The sequence below is a fragment of the Macaca thibetana genome, chromosome 6 (genome assembly GCF_024542745.1).
Source record: "Macaca thibetana thibetana isolate TM-01 chromosome 6, ASM2454274v1, whole genome shotgun sequence".
NCBI classification, from domain to species: Eukaryota; Metazoa; Chordata; class Mammalia; order Primates; family Cercopithecidae; genus Macaca; species Macaca thibetana.
The window spans coordinates 47,129,077-47,151,153 of NC_065583.1; the positions used below are offsets into that span (position 1 = coordinate 47,129,077).

Genomic DNA, 22,077 nt, shown 5'->3' on the forward strand with positions numbered 1-22,077 from the left:
CCCGTCTCGGCCTCCCAAAGTGCTGGGATTACAGGCTTGAGCCACCGCGCCCGGCCAGAGGGACTTTCAAGTTGAGACACTGGGTCTGGGGGACACCCCCTTGCTGGTAGCAGAGGCTTCTCCCAGGCCCCTTCCCCAGGGACTAGGCACTAGGCATTGGTGAAGGGCCTCAATGGTACACGCAACTAGGGACGTAGTAATGTGTCACCAGAGCCTATAGAGGAGCTAACAGCTGAATCCCCACACTCCCACCATCCAGGCTTCCAGCTCAGGGTGGCCTGCTTTACCCGACACTCCCCACCTCCTGCCCCACTCACCTCTGGGGCTCCCTTCACCCCCCATGGCTCCATGAGCCGCAGAAGGAGTCACATCTACAGATCATCAACTCCCTGGGAGGGCCCAAGGCAGAACTCTACGATAAGGTCTCTGAGGCTCACTTGCCTGGGGTCACAGATGTCCTGGGGCAAAGCCTGGGCGTTTTGGCAAAGCCAGGCTGCACCTCCCATAACAGACCCCTTCCTGTGTAGCACCTGCATCCTGCTGACAGAGGACAAGTTCCCCAGGGACAGGGCCTGTGCTTTCTGTCCCCAGCACTGAGCTAGGCCCACTAGGTACTCTTGAGCACTTGCTGATTTTGATCAGCATCAGCAGCTCCCAGTCCAGAGACCCAGGCCTCTGCCCACTGGCTGACTTCTGGGGACTCTGACTTCCTGAAAATGCAGCTTTCTACCTCAAGACAGCCTGCCTGGGGAAACCCCCACCGCTTGCCCTGCCCTTCCGCCTGTGTCTCTGCCCAGGTCAGAGGAGGACACCACCTCAAACAGTAGCCCCCCAAAATATGCGGCTGGCCTCCAGGTCTCTCCCAGAACTGTCCTTCACACCTCTGGCAAGTCCGGGGCGGGGCAGAAATTTGTTAATCCCCCATCCCCTCTGTGAAGTTGATGGAGTGGTGGACTGCCCCCACCCACACTCCCTGACGTTGCTTAGATCTTTGAACCAGGCTGGAGAGCCTCCCTCCCTCTCCTTCAACCTAGCCATAGCTTCCACTCCCTACCCCCTCAAAAATACTCAAAGAAGCTTCCAGGGAACAACCAAGCCAGGAACTCCTGTCTTAGGCAAAGGGAAGGGAAAAGTCTGTGGCAGTTGTCTTTTGTTTGTTTTGCTTTTTTTTTGTTTTTGAGACACAGTCTCACTTTGTAGCCTAGGCTGGAGTGCAGTGGTGCAATCTCGGCTCACTGCAACCTCCGCCTCCTGGTCTCAAGTGATCCTCCTGCCTTAGCCTTCTGAGTAGCTGGGATTACAGGTGTGCATCACCATGATCAGCTAAGTTTTTGTATTTTTTTGTAGAGACAGGGTTTCACCATGTTGGCCAGGCTGGTCTTGAACTCCTGACCTATGGTGATCTGCCCGCCTCGGACTCCCTATGGCAGTTGTTCTTAACCCTGGATCCCAACAGGAGTGCTTGTTAAAAAAGTACAGGTACTAGGGGGCACAGTGGCTCATGCCTGTAATCCCAACACTTTGGGAGGCCGAGGTGGGCGGATCACGAGGGCAGGAGTTCAAGACTAGCCTGACCAACAGGGTGAAACCCAGTCTCTAACAAAAATACAAAAATTAGCCAGGCATGGTAGCATGCACCTGTAATTCCAGCTACTTGGGAGGCTGAGGCAGGGAAATTGCTTGAACCCAGGAGGTGGAGGTTGCAGTGAGCCGAGATCATACCACCGCACTCCAACCTGGGTGACAGAGTGAGACTCAATCTCAAAAAAAAATAAAAAGAGTACAGGTACTGGCCAGGTGCAGTGGCTGATGCCTGTAATCCTAGCACTTCCTGAGGCAGGCAGATCACTTGAGGTCAGGAGTTTGAGACCAGCCTGGCCAACATGGCAAAACCCCATCTCTACTAAAAATACAAAAATTAGCCCAGCGTGGTGGCAGATGCCTGTAGTCCCAGCTACTCGGGAAGCTGAGGCAAGAGAATCTCTTCAACGTGGGAGGTGGAGGTTTCAGTGAGCTGAGATCACACCACTGCACTCCAGCCTGGGGAACCAAGTGAGACTCCATCTCAAAAAAAAAAAAAAAGGGCCAGGCATGGTGGCTCACGCCTGTAATCCCAGCACTCTGGGAGGCCGAGGCAGGCAGATCACCTGAGGTTGGGAGTTCAAGACCACCCTGACCAACATGGAGAAACCCAATCTCTACTAAAAAATACAAAAATTAGCTGGATGTGGTGGCACATGCCTATAATCCCAGCTACTCGGGAAGGCTGAGGCAGGAGAATTGCTTGAACCCAGGAGGCAGAGGTTGCGGCGAGCTGAGATCGCAACACTGCACTCTAGTCTGGACAACAAGAGCAAAACTCTGTCTCAAAAAAAAAAAAAAAAAAAGTACAGGTACCTAGGGTGCTCCTCCAGACCATGTAAGTCAGAATACCTGGGGTGGGGTGGTATTAAAACAATAGTCTCTGCTCTCTGACTTCCATCAGATTCTGAGATGTGTCCCACAAAGGGTTAAGCACTAACAACACTAACAATGGCTACACCATTTAGCGAACCAGGCAAGTCCAGAAACTCATTGTGCAAATTATTATACTAGCTCCCTAGGCCAGGCTCAGGACTTCAGGGCCAAAGGATAGACAGCTCTGCTGGGATGCCATAGGCAACAGAAGGCAGTAGGCTGAGTTCTCAGGGGCAGCTCCACCTTTTCCTTCTACTGCTTTAAGGAGATCCCAGCGCAGACTTCAGGCTTTGCGCACTTCCACCAAAAATCCTAGCCCAGCCTCCCAAGCATCCCGGGGCCCATGTCTTCAGCTCTCAGCTCAGAGGCCGGCACTCACTCCCCTTTCACTCTGGCTGAGGGAGGGGCCAGCCACTGGGCAAGGGCCAGATGGGAAGCTGGGCCTCCAGGCCTTAGCCCTGTCCAGGGTCCTGACTCCTGGTCAAGCACTTTCTTCAGCCCTGAGGCACCTCACTTGGTGTAGTGCCCCTTGACTTGTGCCCTTAGGGTGCACTGGGAAAGGGCAGCTCCTGAGAGGTCATCACAGGGCATCCCTGCCTATCTCACCCAAACCCAACCCCAGCCCTTTCATAGGTTAGATTCATTGTGCCCACTGCCTGTGCTACGCTAAGCACTCCTGGTCCTCAAACCCCCACCCCATCACTGCCCACATTTAGAGATGAGGAGACAAATGAACCACGGGTTCCATGGCTCTGCAGTCACCAAGAAGGGGGTTTCCACAGCACACACATCACTCCATAAGTGTTCCCGCTGGGGACTCCTGCCACACTAAGCAAACCATGTGACCAGCCTGACAGCCACCCCACAGGCTTCATACTCTAGGGGACTGAGTAGATGGGGACCCCCTTCACCAGGGTATCCAAAGCCCAGGCTCAGCAGACCATAAAGGCCCCACCCAAGCCATTCACAGAAAGAGAAGAGAGCAGCCCGTGAGGAGATTTAGTGCAAACATTCTCTGCCGCCAAATCCTCGCTTTCATCTCCGCCCTCTCATGAGCCAAATAACTTGGAAGCTTTCCTTGATGGTTTCCTCTCTGCCCCAAGATAACATGGAATTTATGCCGGCCACGGCTCAACCTCGTCACTTAGGGGACCAGGAAAACCTCTCAGGCTGCTCTCCAGCCTACTGTAGGAGGAAAAGCTTGTGCTCGGCAACAGTTCAAGGGTTCTGGGCAGGGAGGACCTCATTGGCCCTTCTAGAGCCCAGGACTTGAGGTGGGGAGGTGTCTCCTAGGCAGACCTCAGAGCCTGTGGAGGCTCCTGGGCTTGGACCCAGGGCCATGTGGAGCCAGTCCCCAGCAGGGTTGGGCATCGATACTTGTACCATGGGTTTGACTATTTTTAGGTGTGGAAAGGTACAAAGGCTCTGGGCTGGAAAACCCAAGAGGCAGGGGAATTTTCTGCCCCATGCAAATTGCTCTTTCTTCTCAGCCTCCGCTGACACCTGTTTCCTCCCAGGCAGGCCCAATCCTGGGTGCAGATGGCAGCCTTGTGCCTGGGAGGTGGCCCCTCCTCCCACTGGAGATTGGAGGAAGCAGAGCAGGGGCAGAAGACTGGCTTAAGCTCCCCGTGGAGTCAAAGAGATAAGCCAGCCCTAGGAGCTCCCCAAAACTTCCCCATCCCACTTCAACTTGAACAGCTATGGTAAACAGGAGATAGGTGGGATTCTCGAAAGGCAGGTTCCTCATGTCTGAAATGGGAATGACAATTCTTGCCTTCCAGGACCAGGAAGGCACATAAAGGTAGCTACTGTTTTACTACTTCAACCACAGCAACTGGGGAGTCCCTGTAGTTCTCAAGACTGGGGTGAGGCTAGGCGCAGTGGCTCACCCCTGTAATCCTGACACTTTGGGAGACCAAGGCGGGAGGATTGCCTGAACTCAGGAATTTGAGACCAGCCTGAGCAACATAGTGAGACCTTGTCTCTACTGAAAAAAAAAAAGACAAAAAAAAAAAAAAAATTAGCTGGGCATGGTGGTGTGCACCTGTAGTTCTAGCTACTCGGGAAGCTGAGATGGGAGGATCATTTGAGCCTGAAAGTTTGAGGCTGCAGTGAGCCATGAATGCACCACTGCACTCCATCCTGAGTGACAGAGGGAGACCCTGTCTCAAAAGAAAAAAGGAAAAAAAAAAAGACCAGGGGTGGGGAAGGTCCCAAACAACCAAGAGCCAGCAAGGCTCCCCAAGGCCCCACTTGCCTTTTGCTTCCTTGGCTGCACTTAAGTACATCCCATCCCCCTACCAAGCAGGGCTACCCCAGGAGGGCAGTCAGAGATTCAATATTGTCCCACCCCACCTCCACCTCACCCCCAGCACTGCATTCCCCTCCTCTAATGGTATTCCCAGAGAAAACACTGTCTATACCCTACCCACCATGGGGCCATGGAGGTCAGGCTTGGGGGATGGGGCATCAGGTCTCAAAGAATCCCACTCCCACCTCCCCAGGGGATAGTCCTTGGGGAGGGCAGCTCCTGGAGGAGGCAAGGCGGAGTCCTTTTTCAGATGCAAGGATCTGCAGAAGCCCCCCTCTAAGGGCTGGCTAAAGACAGTGGAGCCAGGACTGCACCTGTGGTGAGGGAGCACAGAGGAGAGGCCAGCATGGAGCAAAGACATCCTCCCCGACCCATGCCGAGGGCCCTGCCACCAAACTCTGGGCCTTTCTGCCCTTGGCACTGTGAGCCCCAAGGATTTAAGGTCTTGGCTAAATGGCCTTGGCATCCTCACTTTCCTTATTTACAAGAGGACTGAGAAATTCTGGGCTAGTTTTAATGATTAAAAAGGGGCATCCAGCCCCAGTGTCTGGCTACTTCTTGGCTGTAGTACAGTGTCCTACTTAAGAGCCAGGATTAGCCGGGCGCAGTGGCTCAGGCCTGTGATCCCAACACTTTGGGAGGCCGAGGCAGGCAGATCACCTGAGGTCAGGAGCTCAAGACCAGCCTGGCCAACATGGTGAAACCCTGTCTCTACAAAAAATACAAAAATTAGCAGGGTGTGGTGTGCGCACCTGTAATCCCAGCTACTCGGGAGGCTGAGGCAGGAGAAGCATTTGAACCCAGGAGGCTGAGGTTGCAGTGAGCTGAGATTGCACCACTGCACTCCAGGCTGGGGAACAGAGCGAGCCTCAGTCTCCAAAAAAAAAAAAAAAAGAACCAGGATTAAGACCCTCCGTCTCTCCATGCCCCGCAGCCCCACCTGTGCCAAAGGCTTCTTCTGTGGTCAGTGCAATGAATGCCTCGTGGCATTAGCACTGAAGACCTAAAAGAAGGAGCAATAAGGCCCTAGGGTGGGAGTTTTCAGGAACCTCAGGAAGGAGGGTCCAGGTGTCCAGGAGTCTACCCACCCCCAGTGCTCTTCTCAGTTCCAGAGGCCATAAACCTCTACCTGCTGTAACAAACATCCCAGGTCAAAGTAAGGAAGGCTTCAAATGCAGATGCCTGTGAAATGGGTACAAGGAACCTATGACTAACTGGATGGCTCTGAGGACCCCATCCCTTATCCATGCGCCAGCAAATCCTTACCACTCTTGGCTTAGCCTACAAAATGTCACAAACCCTACTGCTTCTCATTCCACTGCTACCACCCAACTCTAAGCCACCACTGTTTCCCTGCTGGATGACTGCAACTCTCCCTTCTCTCACAGCAGCCAGGGAGAACTTTCACTAAAACATCAGGCTGTGTCATTACCCTGTCTGAGATCCTTGAAAGGCTTCTCCCCTTGCTCAGATCAATTGGAACACCTTCACAACAACCTGGAAGGCTGAGGGAAACTGGCCCCTACTCCCCTTCATTCCACTCGGCCACGCTGGCTCCCTCTGCACTGCCCGTGCCCTCTGCGAAGAGTGCTCTGCCCCTGTCTCCGCAGGGCAGCTCACTCTCATTCCCCACGGATCTCTGGGAAGCTCGTCACTACCCACCTCGGAGGGCTTCTTTTCGTTCTGTCGGGGCCAGCCCGACTTGGTGCTGCTGGGCAGTTTGGAGCATCTTGATGCGGATGTAGATGTCGCATGACCTGCAGAGAGAGAACAGTCCATTAGGGGTCCTGGAGGGCCAGGAGCACCACCCACTCATGCCCAAGAATAGGAAGCTTCTAAGCAAAGCCCCGGCTAGAATGTTCAGGAGGGAGAAACCTCAGTGAGCACCTAGTGGACTATCCTTGCTCTGGGCCTCAGTCTCCCCACTGATGAATGGGGACATGAAGCCTCCTCTACTCGCCAACCAGAAGGGCTGCAGAAATCAAAGGCTGTTACTGGGGCTCAGTATTAGTATAATGTGTGACCCCAGACAAGTCCCTGGCCCTCTTTGGGACTGTGCTCAAAGAGAGCTGGAATAAGCCTTTCATGCCCACTCTTCACCCTGCCCCAGGTTAGGTACTGTCCCAACACTCTGGGATGATGCCGTGGGTATCCAGAGGCAGAGCAGGGCAACGGGAAGAGAGATGCTCTGAAGCAGATCCAGGCTACCAGCGGAGTCCTGACCCGGCCACTTACTAGCTTGTCACCCCAGGCAAATGATTCCATCTTGCTGAGCCTTTGTTCTGTAAAATGGGGGCAAGAGAACACCTATCTTCAAAGGGCTGTTGTGAGGAATAAGTGATATCATGCCTGTAAAGTCTTAGCACAGTCCCAGGCACACAGTGATTCCTTAGTAAACATTAACTATAATTATTAGGGTCTAAGGCCCTTGCTGGATGACAGGGCTGTGGCCTCCACCCCTATGAATCAAAGGAGCAGCAAGATATAGGGAGACACTATGGTTTTGGCTGAATAGGAGTAGCAGCCATGGGTGGGCACAGTGGAGGGGGCTGGTGGGGAGCCTTGCAAGTACCTGGCCCTCTCAAAGGGTTCCTCTGCCTGCAATAAAGTTAGAAATGGAGGATGTGGTTTTTGGTTCTACTGAGCCAAGCCACAGGCAGCATGTTGTAGCCACAAAAGGCCAGATGCTGTGATCTCCTGCTGTAGGGAAGAAGGGCTGGCCAGGTGGGATGCCAGAGCCAAGCTGAGCAAACAGAGCCTAAAGGACAACAGATGAGACCTGGAGGTAGGGACAGGGCTGAGACCTCCTTGGTCATCCTAGTGGATCTACCCTTAGGCTTAGGCTTTTGGGGGGCTGTGGAACTCTGGGAGCTAGGAGGGGCCTTGGCAAGCCCCCTAATCTCACTTGCTCCTAAGTGTGAAGAAACAGGTCTAAAGTTGCACAGCTCCAAGCCCAGCCTCCTTGGCAGGTCAGCCTCTTCCTTAGCCTGGGCCTCCAGCAAGGCAATCATTGCTAGATGAGATCTTCCCGGCAGCACAACCCTCCTACCCACAGCAGATGGAACTCCTTACTCCAACAGGCACAGGCAGGCCTGGCTTTCTGGGCACCTGGGAAGAGCTGCCTTATGACCTAGTACCAGAGCCCTCACTTTGCATAAACCTCCCTTCTCTTCCCCAAATTTCAGGGGAGGCTCCCTAAACTTCTTCTGCTGCTTGATAATGCATTCCACACACCCCTACCCGCAACCATCACATCCAACTGACACGCCAATCCACACACAAGTCTACCTCTGGGATTCTATTGCCAAGATTCTATGAAGGTTGGGTATCTTCATTGATTTGTTCAGCAAACATTTACTGAGCATCTACTATATGCCAGATCATAGCTGGGGATATAGTGGTAAGCAAGACAAGAGACCTCTTATCAAGGAGCTTACCACTGATTGGGAAATGGTACTTATCCAGTAAGTATGATAAAAGGTGACTGGGTTTGTATCTGTTGTACACAGACTTTCTATACGGGCCTTGACTTACTATATAGAGAAGCCCAGAGGGGAGCCGATCTGTTCCAACCAGAGCAAAACAAATGGAGCTGGCACCTAGAGGGTAAGGGGGAGTACAGCTGGGAGAACAAGGCCCTGGAGGTCACGGAAGGTGCAGGGACTTTTTTAGAAGTGGAGGGGCAGGAGTGGAGAAACCTGACTTGATTTATGCTTTCATCAACATGCCTCTTAGTGAAATTAAGACCATAGGGCAGCCTCCTCCCACCTGGGCCTGTGGGCCTGATCACTATTCAAATGCTTTCGCTGTAGGAGCCCAAATTGGAAGGCCTTACTGTCAGTGGTGTCAGAGTTGTCACTGCTGATGGAGTATTTTCGCCTCTTCTCTTCCATCTGCAACAAAAGGCAAGCCCATTATACTCACGGATGGCTTGGGAAATCCTCAGCCTCTCAGAAAATCACCCCATAACCTACCTCCCCCACTTATTCCACTGCAGAAAGATCAGAATAAAGCCCTGCCCTAGCCTTCTTCTCTGCCAGCACCACCCTCTTCCACCCATCCACAGAGGCCCTGGGATTCTAAAAGGCTGCATCTCCCATCTCCTGAGCCCAGAGCCCTCGGTTAAGCAAGGGTCTAACCAAAGCTGTTGTAGAGGGAGAGGACATGGGGGTGTCAGCAAGCACAAGCTGAATAGTGACCATGACCTGCCCAGTCCCAGCTGCCACCCAAGGACACTCAGGCCCACCACTGCAAAGGCCTCCTGAGCCACAAGTCCTCTAGGGATGGAAGAGGGTAGAGGACAGGAAACAAGACTGATTCTTCCAGGAGGACCGTGCTATCGGAAGTTAGGGACAAGCCAACGCTGACAAAACTGAGGGCCTAGTCCTGTGAGTGGTGGTCAGCAGTGTACAGAAGCGGGGAGAGGTGGGGGACACTCCAGGATGGGTCCCCGAGACACATCAGGCCCAGGGTGACTGGTCCTGGGTTGGACTACCCTGCCCTCCTACTCCCCATCACCCTTCCCAGATAAAAGTACAAATAAACTCTACCTCAACTGCAACATCTAACTTCACAGTATTAAGGACAGCTCTCACATAGGGGCCTCATACTGAGCTCACACGGAGTCTTCCCTTATCCACACCATCTCCTGTTCCTAACCAGGTGAGCTGTGAGCTCCATTTATAAGTGAGGCCAGCACCCTGTCCTGCTGGTAAGTGGCTGAGATGGGACTGAATCCATAAGGTCTGATCCCCAGGCGCATGCTGAGCTGCCTTTGTACCCTCCATCAGCTCCTGGCTGCTGGAAGTGTTTTCCCACCACTGTTTCCTATAATCCTCATGGGTCCCAGGTGGCAGAGCCTGCTCTCATCCCCTCAGAGGGGAGCACAGCAGGTGGTGCGTTAACCTGCTCTGGGTCTTACAGCTCGCCTGTGGCTGAGTCCTAATGTGAGAACACGTCGGGGGCTCAGGGTTCAGAGCACGCTCCCCTATGTTCCCTGACTGACTCCCCACAGCAAAGGATAGGGAGGAGTCTGTGTCAGTAGAGAGAAAGCCCCATTGCCCAGCCCATCTGCACCTAACTCCCGCTGCCCCCAACCCCAGTCCATTCCTGCTGAGCCTTGGGATGCCACCACCTTACGGCAGCCCTGCAGAGACTAGGGAGCATCTGCTCTCGAAGGTGGGTTTGAACACCCACATCTCTCAGCTGACCAGGATGGCCCTCCTGCCTTGGACTTGATCTTAGCCGGGCGTTTCTCTCTACCCCAGTGCCCACCACCAGCAGGATCAGGATGGCAGGAAGACTCACTGAGGTGGCTGCTTGCCACCCAGCTTCAAAGGTGCCAGTAAAGGGCCCTCCAGAGGCCAAGGTTCCAAGGGACACTGGTGGTTCAAGCAGCACAAGGGCAGGAACAAGGATGACTAAGACTGCTAAGCACTCATGGTAGCAGGAGGGGGTCCACAGGGACCTCAATGAGTCCTTAGAGCAGCCCTTCGTTACACGCATATACCATGGCTGCTTCCCTTTCGCAGAGGAGGAAACTGAAGCTCAGAGGTTAAGTGACCTGCCCAAGATGTCAATGACTGTATTTGATTCAGGAGACCGTGCTCTTGACCTTCTGACGACTCTGCCTCTGTGCAGTAGAGTACAGACAGCCCAGCAACCCACAGCTGCCACCCTCACTGCCTTCCAGAGTCTGCGTGTCAAGGGCATGACACCTGTAATCCCAGCTCTTTGGGAGGCCAGGGCTGGAGGATCTCTTGAGCCCAGGAGATCGAGACCAGCCTGGGCAACGTAGTGGGACCCGTCTCTACAAAAAATTTAAAAATTAGCCAGTTGTGGTGGCACATACCTAAGGACCTAGCTATGCAAGAGGCTGAGTTGAGAGGATAGCTTGAGTCAGGGAGGTCAAGGCTGAGGTGAGCCATGATCGTGCCACTGCACTCCAGCCTTGGTGACAGAGTGAGACCCTATCTCAAAAAAAAAAAAAGAGAGTGTGACAAAAGCTGACTGGCAGAATCCTGACTCCTGATACTAGCCTACGTCTTCCTCAGCTCAGCCCAGCTCAGTGCAACCCAGCTTTGTCCTGACATTGGTGGGTGGAGTGGGGGGGAGGTGCTAAAAGTGCACCCACCCATTTTCTCTTATAATCCTGTATGCGAATTCCATTTCTCTTCATTTCCTGCAAAGAAGGCACTTCCGAGCCAGCATCTCCCACAGCATTAAAAGCAGGAGTTGTAGATTCAGGGGTGATGGGTTCAAATCCTAGCTCCTCTCCTCATAGACCAGGGACCTTGGGAAAGACTTTCCTCCCAGAGGACATAAACTGGAACTGGCTTTTTACACAAATGTACTGAATTTAAAATGTTGGCAACTGAGTCAGAATTTTTACAACACTTTGAAAAGGCCAAACTAAACACATCTGTGGGCCAGAATCAGCTGGTGGGAATAAATAAGAACAGCATAAAGCCCTCAGCACAGTGGCTAGTTATCCATATGGGTGCCAGTTAGTAACACCATGGCAGCCTTGGACCAGGTTGGAGAGTCCTGGAGGAAGGGCTCCTAGAAAAGAGGCAGTGACCCTACACACTAAGGAAGGTGCCCTAGAAAGGACTCCTTGACTGCCCAGGGACCAACAGGTGAATGTCAGCATGCGGACCTACACCCCGCACCGAGCCAATTCCCCATCCAACCCTGTCCTCCACGAAACACCCCAGAGTGCCTAGGGATTATTCTGGGTCAGGGTTGTCCCATGGGAGGCTATTATTAGGGAGCAGATTCTGTGGTGGCTTAATTGTTGTAATAACTAGGCTTGAGAGGGAAGCCACTGTTTTGTGAGTGCAGCTTCTTTCCTTTAAACCAAGTCTTCCAAAGGCCTCCTTGCTCCAGCGAGCTCCCACTGTCACAGTGGCTAACGAGGCCTGGGACCGCACTGTGCCAGTTTTTTGCCCCGTGGATCACCCTCCTTGCAAACTCAGCAAGAGGGACAGGGAAGACTCCTTTCCCAAAGCTGAAATCCAGGACTGCAAACACACGTGGGGGTGGAGGTGCTGAGATGTGATCTTGACCTCTGGTTTTTCCTCTCCCACCGGCTTCCCCCATCTCCCCCAAAGCAAGGTCTGCTGTGGGAGATTTCAGTGTCACCAGGCACTTGCTTTCGAGGACAGAAAGTGCTCCTGAAATCCTATCTATAAAGGAGACTCTAGGAAAGAAAGGATCTCCTTTTCCTGCCATTTGCACTAGTCTATTGGCACCTCTCATGCAACCCCCAGCATGGAGACACATGTAGGAAGCTCCCCTTCAAAGTGTGGGTGTCGCAGAGTCCCCTCAATGAAGCAGAAGCCACAGCCTCTCTGTGCATCCTCGGCCCCACCAAGTCCGCTAGGCTCTGCCTCCAGAACACAGCCGCTTTCTTCCTCCTGCCACCACACTGGCCCAAACCCATCTCATCTCTTGCCTGAACCACTTGTTCATCTCCCAGCTTCCACTCTCAATTCACCCATGTCCAGGCTCCACACAGCTGCCAGAGTGATGTTTAAAAAGCGTAAATCAGTCCGGGTGTGGTGACTCACACCTGTAATCCCAGCACTTAGGGAGGCCAAAGCAGGCGGATCACTTGAGCCTAGGAGTTCAAGATCAGTCTGGGCAATATGGCAAATCCCCGACTCTACAAAAAATACAAAAGTTAGCTGGGCATGGTGGCGTGTGCCTGTGATCCCAGCTACTGAAGGGGCTGAAGTGGAAGCCAGGAGGTTGAGGTTGCAGTGAGCTGTGATTATGCTACTGCACTCCAGCCTGGGTGACAGAGTGACACCCTGTCTCAAAAAAAAAAAAAAACAGAAAAAAAAAAAAAAAAAAGCTGGGCGCAGTGGCTTATCCTTGTATTCCCAGCACTTTGGGAGACCGAAGCGGGCGGATCACTTGAGAGGTCAGGAGTTCAAGACCAGCCTGGCCAATGTCTCTACTAAACATTGTAGAAACCCCGTCTCTACTAAAAATACAAAAATTAACCAGGCATAGTGGCGGGAGCCTGTAATCTCAGCTACTCTGGAGGCTGAGGCAAGAGAATTGCTTGAACCTGGGAGACAGAGGTTGCAATGAGCTGAGATTGTGCCATTGCCCTCCAGCCTGGACAACAGAGTGGGACTCTGTCTCAAAAAAAAAGGTATAAATCAGAAGCTGGGCATGGTGATATGCGCCTATAATTCCAGCTACTTGGGAGGTGGAGGCAGGAGGATCACTTGGGCCCAGGAGTTCAAGGCAAGCCCAGGCAACACAGCAAGACCCCATCTCTAAAAAAAATTAGAACAAAATAAAAATTTTAGAAGGTATAAATCAGATCACATCATGCCCCTACTGAAAATCTTTCAAAGGCTTCATAGGTCAAAGGACAAATCCTAAGCTCCTGACCACAAGATCCTACACAGTCTGGCCCCCGCCAGCTGGACAACTTCATATTCACCACCATCCCTTTCCTCACCACCTTGTAGCCATGCTGGGCTCCTTTCATTCCCTTGAAGAAGCCAAAGATTCCATACTTCGAGACCTGTGCACATGCTGTACTCCACTCTGCCTGGAATATTCTACTATGTGGTCTATGCACGTCTGACTTTTCAACCTTCAGGTTTAAGCTTCAGTGTGGCCCATGTCAGTCTATGCTCATCAGAGTATCTGAAGAAATTCACCACCCAGTTTCCACGGAACACCCATCCCAGCTGTGCTTGTTGAGCTACTTGTTGCATGTCATTCTCCTTGGGAATGTATATTCCATGAAGAGTAAGGAGCATTCCATCTAGACTCCGGCCAGGACCCCAGAGACATACTAGGGAGTGCTGAGTGTGCTCTCGCTCCCTCCCCCAAGAAGTGTTGGGACCACACAGTCCAGCTGGCCTGCCTGTGGCTTGCAGGAACAAACACCCTAGCCCAAGATTTCGCCCTTGTTTTCACAGCCTGCCTTCCCCGTCTTAACCTCACACATTTTCCAGGAGGCTTTATTTGGTTGGGCTCCTGGCTAATGATCAATGTCAACTCAGTAATAGGGCAGCAATTTGGTGGCAGATGTTTTCTTGGCAGCACTAGTGATTGGTCTTAGTGGGGGCCTCAGGTCTGGACTTAAAACACCAATGCCCAATGCCAGGCCCCTTTAAAGACCTCTCTGCAAATAAACTCAAATAAACACCCTGGGCCTCCATTAACGCCCTTCCAGCTGACCCTGGGAACAGTGGGCCTTTCAGGCCTGCCACTACAGCCACTCCCTGGGCAGTTAAAACACCCCAACCTGGCCTCCAGCCTCTCCTCTCCAGGGGCCACCAGGCCTGGCCTGCCCGCCACCACACAGCAGGATTTCGTCCTCCTCCTTAAAAAAAGGGGAAAAAAGGGCTTTCAAGCAGGCAATTTACCATTCCAGACACAATCTTTCAAAGAGAAACAAAAACTCTCCCTGTCTGAGGCAGACCACTAAGGCGTGTGTGTAATAAGATGCTAATACAATTTAATGATATTTCGGCTGGAAAACCTGTCCTCAGAGCCTCCTTGTGTTGCGAAGGCCAGACATTCAGAAAACAAGAGCTGCACACTCTTAAACCGCTTTAAACAGGGGTCACAGCCCCACTCTTTCCTATCTCTCATTAACTTTAATGCCTTCTCAGGGACAGTAATTGCAGTTACAAAAATGATTTTGTACACAGAGTAGAGGGCTGCTGCCTGGGATCCTCCAGTCGGCTTCCTGGACCTGCTTCTCCAAGTCTAGAGGAGCCTGAACCCTCCTCTAACACCCGCCACTGCCTGTCTGCAACCTCAAGTGTCCCAGAGGGGACCCAGCTCCCCTTGAAGACGCTGCCCACACCCACCCTCCAGACCAGTTCTGGGGACGTACCGAGGGGACAGGATGGTGGGAGAATGAAAAGGCTCTGTCTACTTTGTTCTTCAGAACCTTCTCACCCTACTCTTTGCCCCAGAAAGGGCAGAGCTCTGTCCACTCGCTCCCATATCGGCTGCACATTGGCACCTGCAGGATCCTTCTGATCCCTTCTGCAGAGAAGGGAGCTGGTTCTCTGGCCTAGCCTAAAGGTGAGAGATCAAAGGTCAAAGCTGCATCAGGGCCCTCCCCAGGTATAATAAGGATGACTAATACTAATCACATGCTTATCACATGCCTGCTTTGGGCTTAGTCTTTTTTAGGTAATCACTTATTCTATACATCCACCATAAGATAGGTACTGTTATTAATCTCATTTGCAGAAAGTGCTCCTTGTAACAGAAGGAACCGAGGTATAGAGCCATTATGATAGTTGGTAACTGTCCTGCACAGCCGGGATTCAAATCTAGGCTGTCTGACTCCAGAATGTGTACCCCATCCCCAGTGGGCTAAAGTGCACAGGCCTACAAGTTCCAGGGTGTGGGTATTCCAGATTCCTATGGGCTGTCTGAAAGGAGCTTTGAGCGGACCTATAATTGTAAGCTTTTGAGCCACATGGTAAGGGTCCTATCTGGAGGACAGGGCAAGCCAAGGGTATCCCGCTCCCCAACTCTGACCTAAAGGGAGAACTGGGAGGTCCCAAAGACCCTGCTGCATGTGCTATGAAGAATTTGGACTAGAAGCCTCTCACCTGTGTCGTGAGCATAAGACAAGTGCCTTCCTGTTAAGAGGAACACTAGGTTAGAGCCAGAATACGCTGCCTCCCACCCTCAGCGATTTGGGGGTCAGTGTCCAAGGCCCAACTTCAATATTCTGTGGTGCATCTAGGGCCTGGGGACTGACAGTCCCACCTCACCAGTCAATGAAAGCTAAGTGGAGATTTCTGACAACCTCTTGGACTACTGTTACTGGCTCTTTAGCCAGGCAATTTAGGGAAAGGAAAAGCATTTTGGATGGGAAAACATTCTGGAAACATTTGCTGCATCCTGAGCCCAAACAACTCTATCCTTAAACACTTCATCTCCAAAAGTGCTGGGGGGACCCTTGGCCAAACAGTTTCAAAACCAACATTCACTGCAAGTCCTGCTGCCTGGGGCGAGGACTTCCCTCTGTGAGGCATTTGCTGCAGAACCAAATGCTTTTCCACTCAAAACAACAGCCAACAGCACTTGGGACAACCTAGTGGGCTCCAGATCAAACAAACATCCCTTTTTTCCCCTACCATGCAAACTTGCTCAATAAATTATTCGCCCACTTCGGATCAAAGCCTGTTTTTGCAGCCTGTGACCCAAAAAGCAAATAGCATCTCTTAAACATGAAAGCCCTCCTCCCTGCCTGGGTCAGCTTTATTACTCATTCCTTCCCCCTTACAGTTATTCTGTTGTTATTTTCCTCCTCTGCTTGTTAGATGGCTCTGCGAGTCCCAACCCGTCTAAGGAAGATGGGACAAGACGGATGGTGCGTTCATCTGGGGCCCTAAGGTGAGAAAGAAAGTCAGAGTAGGGGAGAAGCCTGGGAACCCTTCGGAAACAAAGCCAGGCCCGGTTGGCAGCTCCATGCTCAGTCCTTTTGCCAAATGTCCTACTGGGAATTTTACCAGTGAAGGCAGGGAGTTAATGCCACTCCGAGAGGAGGGGCCAGGCGGCTCTACCACCTCCCAGACCCAGGACTCAGTTTGCAGACATAAATGTTCAGGGGGCGTCCAGACGGCTTGTCTGGGATCAGAGCTCAAGGGTCCTCCTTCCAACAAAGGCATGGCAGCAGATCCCACTCAGCCCCTTCCTAGCTGCTTTGGAACCGCTCTGAATGGAAACATGACACCTCTCGATGACCCCCTACAAACTCTGACCAGGGATAAAACTTTGTGCCTCAGGATCCTGCAGAAGATGAGCCAGGGGTGCTAGACGCAGTGGCGAGGTTTGGAAATCTGCAGACCAGAATCGCCGGCCGCAGTGTGCCTTCGGCATAGGGCAAAGACACCCAGTGACCCTTCACCTCCCCCAGCCTCCAGCAAGAGGCCAGCAGCCAAGCTGGTAAAAAAGTGCCCAGGCCAGCGGCAGCGGCTGAGGGGATTGGGAGGAGAGTTGCGCGCGCCTCCAGCCCGCCCCTGGAGGCAGTCCGCGGGACCGCAGGCTGGAGGCGCGCCGGCGTGATTCCGACCGCGGGAGCCGGGAGGAGGAGCCGGAGGCGGCTGCGGGGGGCTCCGGCCCAGGCGAAGGAAGGGCAAGAGGCTGTTCGGACCGGGGGCGGCGCCGGGAGGTGGGTGGGCTTGACACCCAGGTCGGGGGAGGGGTTTAAGAGACGCCGGGAAGGGCAGCCGAGCCCTGGGGCGGGTGGGGTGGGTAGCTGTGTGTAGTAGGGGACAGGGTTGGGCCTCTGGAAGCTACAGTAAAGCCTTCCTGGCTGTCTCGCAGGCATCCCCATCCTCCGGCAGAACAGCTGAGAATCGCCAAGTTGACCCCTCATCCCTTCGCCGAGAGGAGAGGGTGTCTCAGGACCCAGGGATGGGCGGGAAGAAACCATGGGGAGCCACAAGTCTGCACCCAGGCGGGGAAGAGGCGGGCGGGCGCCGCTCCGCAGGCGCAGGCGAGTGGGTGGGAAGAAGGGAGGGAGAGGGAGGAAGGAGGTGAGGCCGGGAAGATGCCACTGCCGGGGGCGGGGCGGGGCCGGGGATCCGGCAGAGGGACTGCAGCAGCGCTTGGTGGGGGCGGGGGCTGCAATGTCACTCATTTGAGAGTCAGGTGTATGCGTCCCAAACGGGGTCCGCCACAAGCCGGCATCTTCCTGGTACCACCCAGGGTGCAGGGCCCGAGGCAGAGGGCAGGGGACTGCGGATCCGTCCCTGAAGCGGGACGCGAACCGGCAGAGTTGGGAGAAGGTAAACAAGGGCCACGCCCCCTGCCGTCGCCCCGCGGGCGCGCACCCGCCGCTCCGGCCGCCGCCGGTACATTTCCACTCTCCCAGCGCCTCTCCCCAGCTGGACTCCCGCGCGGCCCCGGAGGTGGAGGCTGCCCCCGACCCCAGTCCTCACCCCTGGCGCCGAGGCTCCGCACCCTCCACACTCACCTGTAAAGGGTGTCCCCCGCCCCTCCAAAAAAAACTGTCTAATTATGTGCAGAGCCTCCAACCCCAGGAGCCGAGCATGCTGCCCCCGCGTGCAGCACCCGCGTGCACCGGGCCCGGAGAGGGGGCGACAGGGCGGAGGCGGTGGCCCCCGGAAGGTGTCTGGGACCGGACCGGCTGCACGTGAGCCCAGCGCGAGGTCATGTGCACCGGCTCAGCCCGGTTCGGCGCCCGGACGTGCTGCGTATCAACAAAATGAAACTCGGGGAGACAGGAGGGCAGAGAGCTCCAGGTTCTCAGAGCACCCGCCCCGGCTGCTCGACCTCCCCACCGTACCCATCTCCCGCCGCAGCCCCTACGCCCGACCGGAGCCCGCGGGGCAAGTTGCAGCCCTGACGCGCCCCCGCCCGCCCGCGCCCCCTCGCCGGCCCGGGGGCGCTTTGCCGCAGTCATTAATAAAGAAGGTCGCCAAGCTCACCCTTCCAAAAGTTGTTGTTGCATGCGCCCCTCTCAGCCTCCCCGCACTGTACTCTTTAAAACACGACTGACCAACATGCGCAATCTCTCTCCCCGGTGCTGTGCATCCCCCCCCCCCCCCCCCCTCCGCGCTGGCTTCCTAGAACAGGCAGCCAGCAGGAGAGAGAGGGAGCGAGCGAGCAAGAGAGAGCGAGGGAGCGAAGAGCGCTGGCAGATATGTTGCAAAAACACCAAATAACGTCGTGGAGATGCGCAGGGCCCATCCGCCGGGGGCTGGATCTTACCTTGCTTCGCGGTGCCCCCCTGACTGGCGCTGCCCTCGGCTACGCGCCGCTGCAGGGACCGGCGCGGGAAGGATGCTCCCGAAGCCGGGAGCTCCTGGGGCCGGCGCGGGAGGGCGGGGGGCGCGCATCCATCCGGGGTCGCGGCGAGGGAGGCGGCCGGGCCCGCGGCGTCCCCGGCCCCACGCCCCCCGCCGGGGACTGTCGGCCCGCCGGACCTGAGCCGGTGCCGCTAGGAGTGGGCGCAAAGTAACTCCATGGACGCTACTCACCCCCCCAAAAAATAGCCTCCAACTGCGATGGCCGCGGTCGGCACCATTCACCAACCCCCTGTGTATGTTTCTGTTTCTTTTTAAACCAAGACTTCCTTGTGATCTCTTTAGAAAAAAAAAAAAAAATGTGTTGGGGTGGGGGTGGGGTGGGGGCGGGCAGGAGGAGCGAGGGAGGGGGAGTAGCCACTTTTTTCTTATTCACTCGGATCTCCGTTCCCGACACCCCCGTCGCCGCCCCCCACCCCCCCGCCCAGTTGTTTGGCTCCGGCGGGGAGTCCAGGTAGCGTTGCGGGCCCCGTGGGGGGAGGGTGCCCTGCCTCACCGCCCCCACCACCACGCCTGCCGGCACCCTGGGCCCGGACTCCCTATGGACTCTGGGGCGCCCCCAGCCCGCCCTGTCCCCAGGGCCGGGCCCGAGCGGCGGCTGCGCCCGTGCAAGTCCCATCAGGTCTGCTCACACTTCACACACTCACACACATACCCCGCCCCTCCACTCTTTCACTCACACTTTCTGCTCACACCCCGCCCCCTACGCGCCCCAGACCCGGGCGGCGCCCCCCGCAACCTTAAAAAAAAAAAAAAAAAAAAGCAAGCTTATACTTAAAAAAATCTTTTGGCGCCATATTAATGACGTACTTAAAATTTGCCATTTCTCCCTGCGTCAAAAAGACGTTTCTTTGCAAATAACAGCCTGGAGGCGACACTCGCGGAGGGAACGAGGTTTGCACTGAGCACCCCGCCCCCCGGGGCCCTCCAGCGCTGGAAGACCCTCGCCCTAGGCCCTGCTTCTGAATCGCTGGTTTTAAAATGCGAATCGAATAAATCGCGTGGCGTTTTGCAGCGCCAGAAGTGAGCAGAAAGTGCTGGCAGGAGGGGAGTGGAGGGGCGCACGCGAGTCTTGGGGAGGGGGCGCGGCCCTCCTCCCCGCACCCACTCCAAATGGAAAACTAACATTCCGGGCGGGGGAACTTGAAATTGTAGGCGACCTCAAGAAAAGAGGGGCGGTCCGTAGAGAGGGTCCCCATTGGGCTCGTCGCCCCCTCCCCCCTCCCGAGTGCCTCCTGGCGCCTAGCGCTGCCCCGCATTTCCGGGGGGTGGAGAAGGCAGTGATGGGTGGGTGGGTGGCTGGTTGCACATCCTGGCCCCAGTAGGATTTTGCCCCGGGGCGACCCCTTCCTCCTTGCTCTTCCTTCCCATTACCCCGAAAGGGTTAAAAACCGAGGGGTAACTTCCAAAGGCTGGCACATGGCGAGGAAGCGGGGCGCCCCTCTCCCCACCCTTCGTCTCCTCGCCCCTCCTCCTCCGGCTCCACTTCCCGACTTGACCTTGTGGTGCACAAACAGTGCGCTCGGATCCTCGCAGTTTCTGGAAGAAGAGCCTGCGCTCGCCAGGCGGGCGGGCTCTCGGGCTGCTAGCCGGCGGTGGCGGGGCCTTGGGTCTGTTCCCGGAGCCGCGGGCCACACCCACCCAACCCGCTGCGCCCGCCGAGCTCACCTTCTCTCGAGGAAGGAGAAGGACTGGCCTCCTGGTCGGGGAGGAATCGGGGGTCAGGCTTCAACCTCCTCGGAATGCCTCTGACTGGGGAGGGGGTGGTGTGGCCTCGGGAGGAGGTTGTGGGGAGCCTGGCCCAACATCCCCAAAGCATCGTGGCCAACTTTTTCTTCCCCCTCATGCTCGGCTGCCCCTCAAAGATTATCCAGTAATTTTTCAGCTCACCTTTGGCTTTGAAGGCATGTGGGTGAGTTTTGAATGGACACCAGACTTGCCTTCCCTCTCCAAGACTGAAGATTGTTTATTCTTCCTTACCCCTCCACCCCCTTCCATGGGAAGATAAATATTCAATTTACATAAGATGACATTTATGTGACAATTAAGAAGATTCCCCGATGGAATGTTGTGAACACATTTGCTTATAGGAGAAATAAATCTAATAATAAACAAACTCATAATAACAGCACAAATCCTTTGACAGGGCGGATTGTCTACCCAACAAAGAGGGAGATGATGGATGCTGAAATAAGCAGTTTTTGCAACAAGAAAGAAATATGAGCTCAGAGTCACTGCAACATTTCCTCTTCCTTGGCCTTCATTCACAAAGTCTGAGGATAATTGTCTGGCAAGGGGATGGTCTGGGTATTACCTCCCAAGTAGACCTGGCTGTGGCTCTCAGTGGTCAATTGGTGGGATTTTTCCCTAGCCAAGTTCAGAGCCTGGAAACAGGTGTTGCAGACTTGGAGTGTGCAACAAAATGGTTAAATACTTAGGTTCTAATCCTGGCTTTGCATTTTGGAAGTTGTGTGATGTGGGCAAGTGAATTCATCTCCCTGAATCTCTTTTTCCTTTTGGGTAGAATGGGGTGGTTGGAGGGTTGCTGAGGCCATGTGTGCACATATACATATATGTATGTATGTACATATACATGTGGTATGTGTAAAGCAGCAGCTGGCACAGGGTGCATAGTGCTCATTAGCACTTTGCCTGGTACCTAAGTGGGGTTTTTCTTGGAAGGGTGAAATTGTTCTCTGAAGCTTGATGGTCAAGGTCCAGGTGTCCATTCTGGGGTGGGAGTGAGGGTACCAGTTTACAGTGGTGCAGTCTAAAGAGATGACCTCCAGAGATGAATGAGGGAGGGGTGACCATTTAAAGTGCACCTGCCGTGTACTGGTGATTTTGTAAGCTATTCCATCTCATCCTCCCGCAAACCCCCTCTTACCTGTTCAGAAAGGTTTAGTGACTTACCGCAGCCATACGGCTAGTAAGTGCTGGCAGAATTGGCTCCTAGGTCTAGCTGACCTTGAGACCTACGTGGTTTCTATTTTACCACACTGCCAGAAAGAAAAAGTATTACTATTATTGGTTTGATTGGGGATGGGGGGATCTGACTGCTGTCTTGGCAAGAAGAATTTTATGAGCGGCACTTTGCTTCTGAGGTGGTTCCCTGACTTGGGATGAGACCCAGGCCTTCTAATGAGCCCTTGAAAATACCTCTTGCTTAGGACTATCAAAACCCTTGGATTCCCACAGCTCTGTGCTGCTGTTTAAGGTTAACCTTGGAAGCTTTAACAGAATGATAACGATAAAGCTAATTGTAACTCCTTAATCTTTATTAAAAGTCTCACAAATCATTCATTAACTTTTTTTCCCCCCCTTTTTCCACAATCTCTACTTTGGATGTAATCATTCATTAACTTTTTACAGGAAAGAAATGAGAAGAAACAGAGTTCTTGAGATGTAATCCTTCGTTTTTCTCAACAAGCCTCCCGTATGCCAGGCACCATTCTTGGTGTTGGGGACACAGCA

The 22,077-nt window shown here is 54.1% G+C and overlaps 3 protein-coding genes across 16 annotated transcripts in view; 2 read left to right on the forward strand and 1 right to left on the reverse strand.

The window, feature by feature from the left end:
• JADE2 (jade family PHD finger 2) overlaps positions 1-20,517 on the reverse strand; it is a 54,857-nt gene extending 34,340 nt beyond the window's left edge. For 4 of the 14 annotated variants that reach the window (XM_050792773.1, XM_050792772.1, XM_050792763.1 and 1 more), the window contains exons 1-3: positions 20,494-20,517; positions 8,604-8,661; positions 6,431-6,525 (exon numbers count right to left, since the gene is read on the reverse strand). In XM_050792773.1, coding sequence (XP_050648730.1) covers positions 6,431-6,525; positions 8,604-8,661; positions 20,494-20,511 — 171 coding nt within the window. In that variant the 5' untranslated portion in view covers positions 20,512-20,517. The other 10 variants (XM_050792771.1, XM_050792766.1, XM_050792768.1 and 7 more) reach the window with 9 other exon arrangements.
• Positions 1-22,077, forward strand: part of CDKN2AIPNL (CDKN2A interacting protein N-terminal like) — a 413,846-nt gene that overhangs the window by 268,628 nt on the left and 123,141 nt on the right. The window lies entirely within an intron of this gene.
• PPP2CA (protein phosphatase 2 catalytic subunit alpha) overlaps positions 21,650-22,077 on the forward strand; it is a 354,454-nt gene continuing 354,026 nt past the window's right edge. Inside the window, exon 1 of the mRNA XM_050792851.1 lies at positions 21,650-21,653. The gene's annotated coding sequence lies outside the window, so the exon portion shown is untranslated. The remainder of the gene's footprint in view (positions 21,654-22,077) is intronic.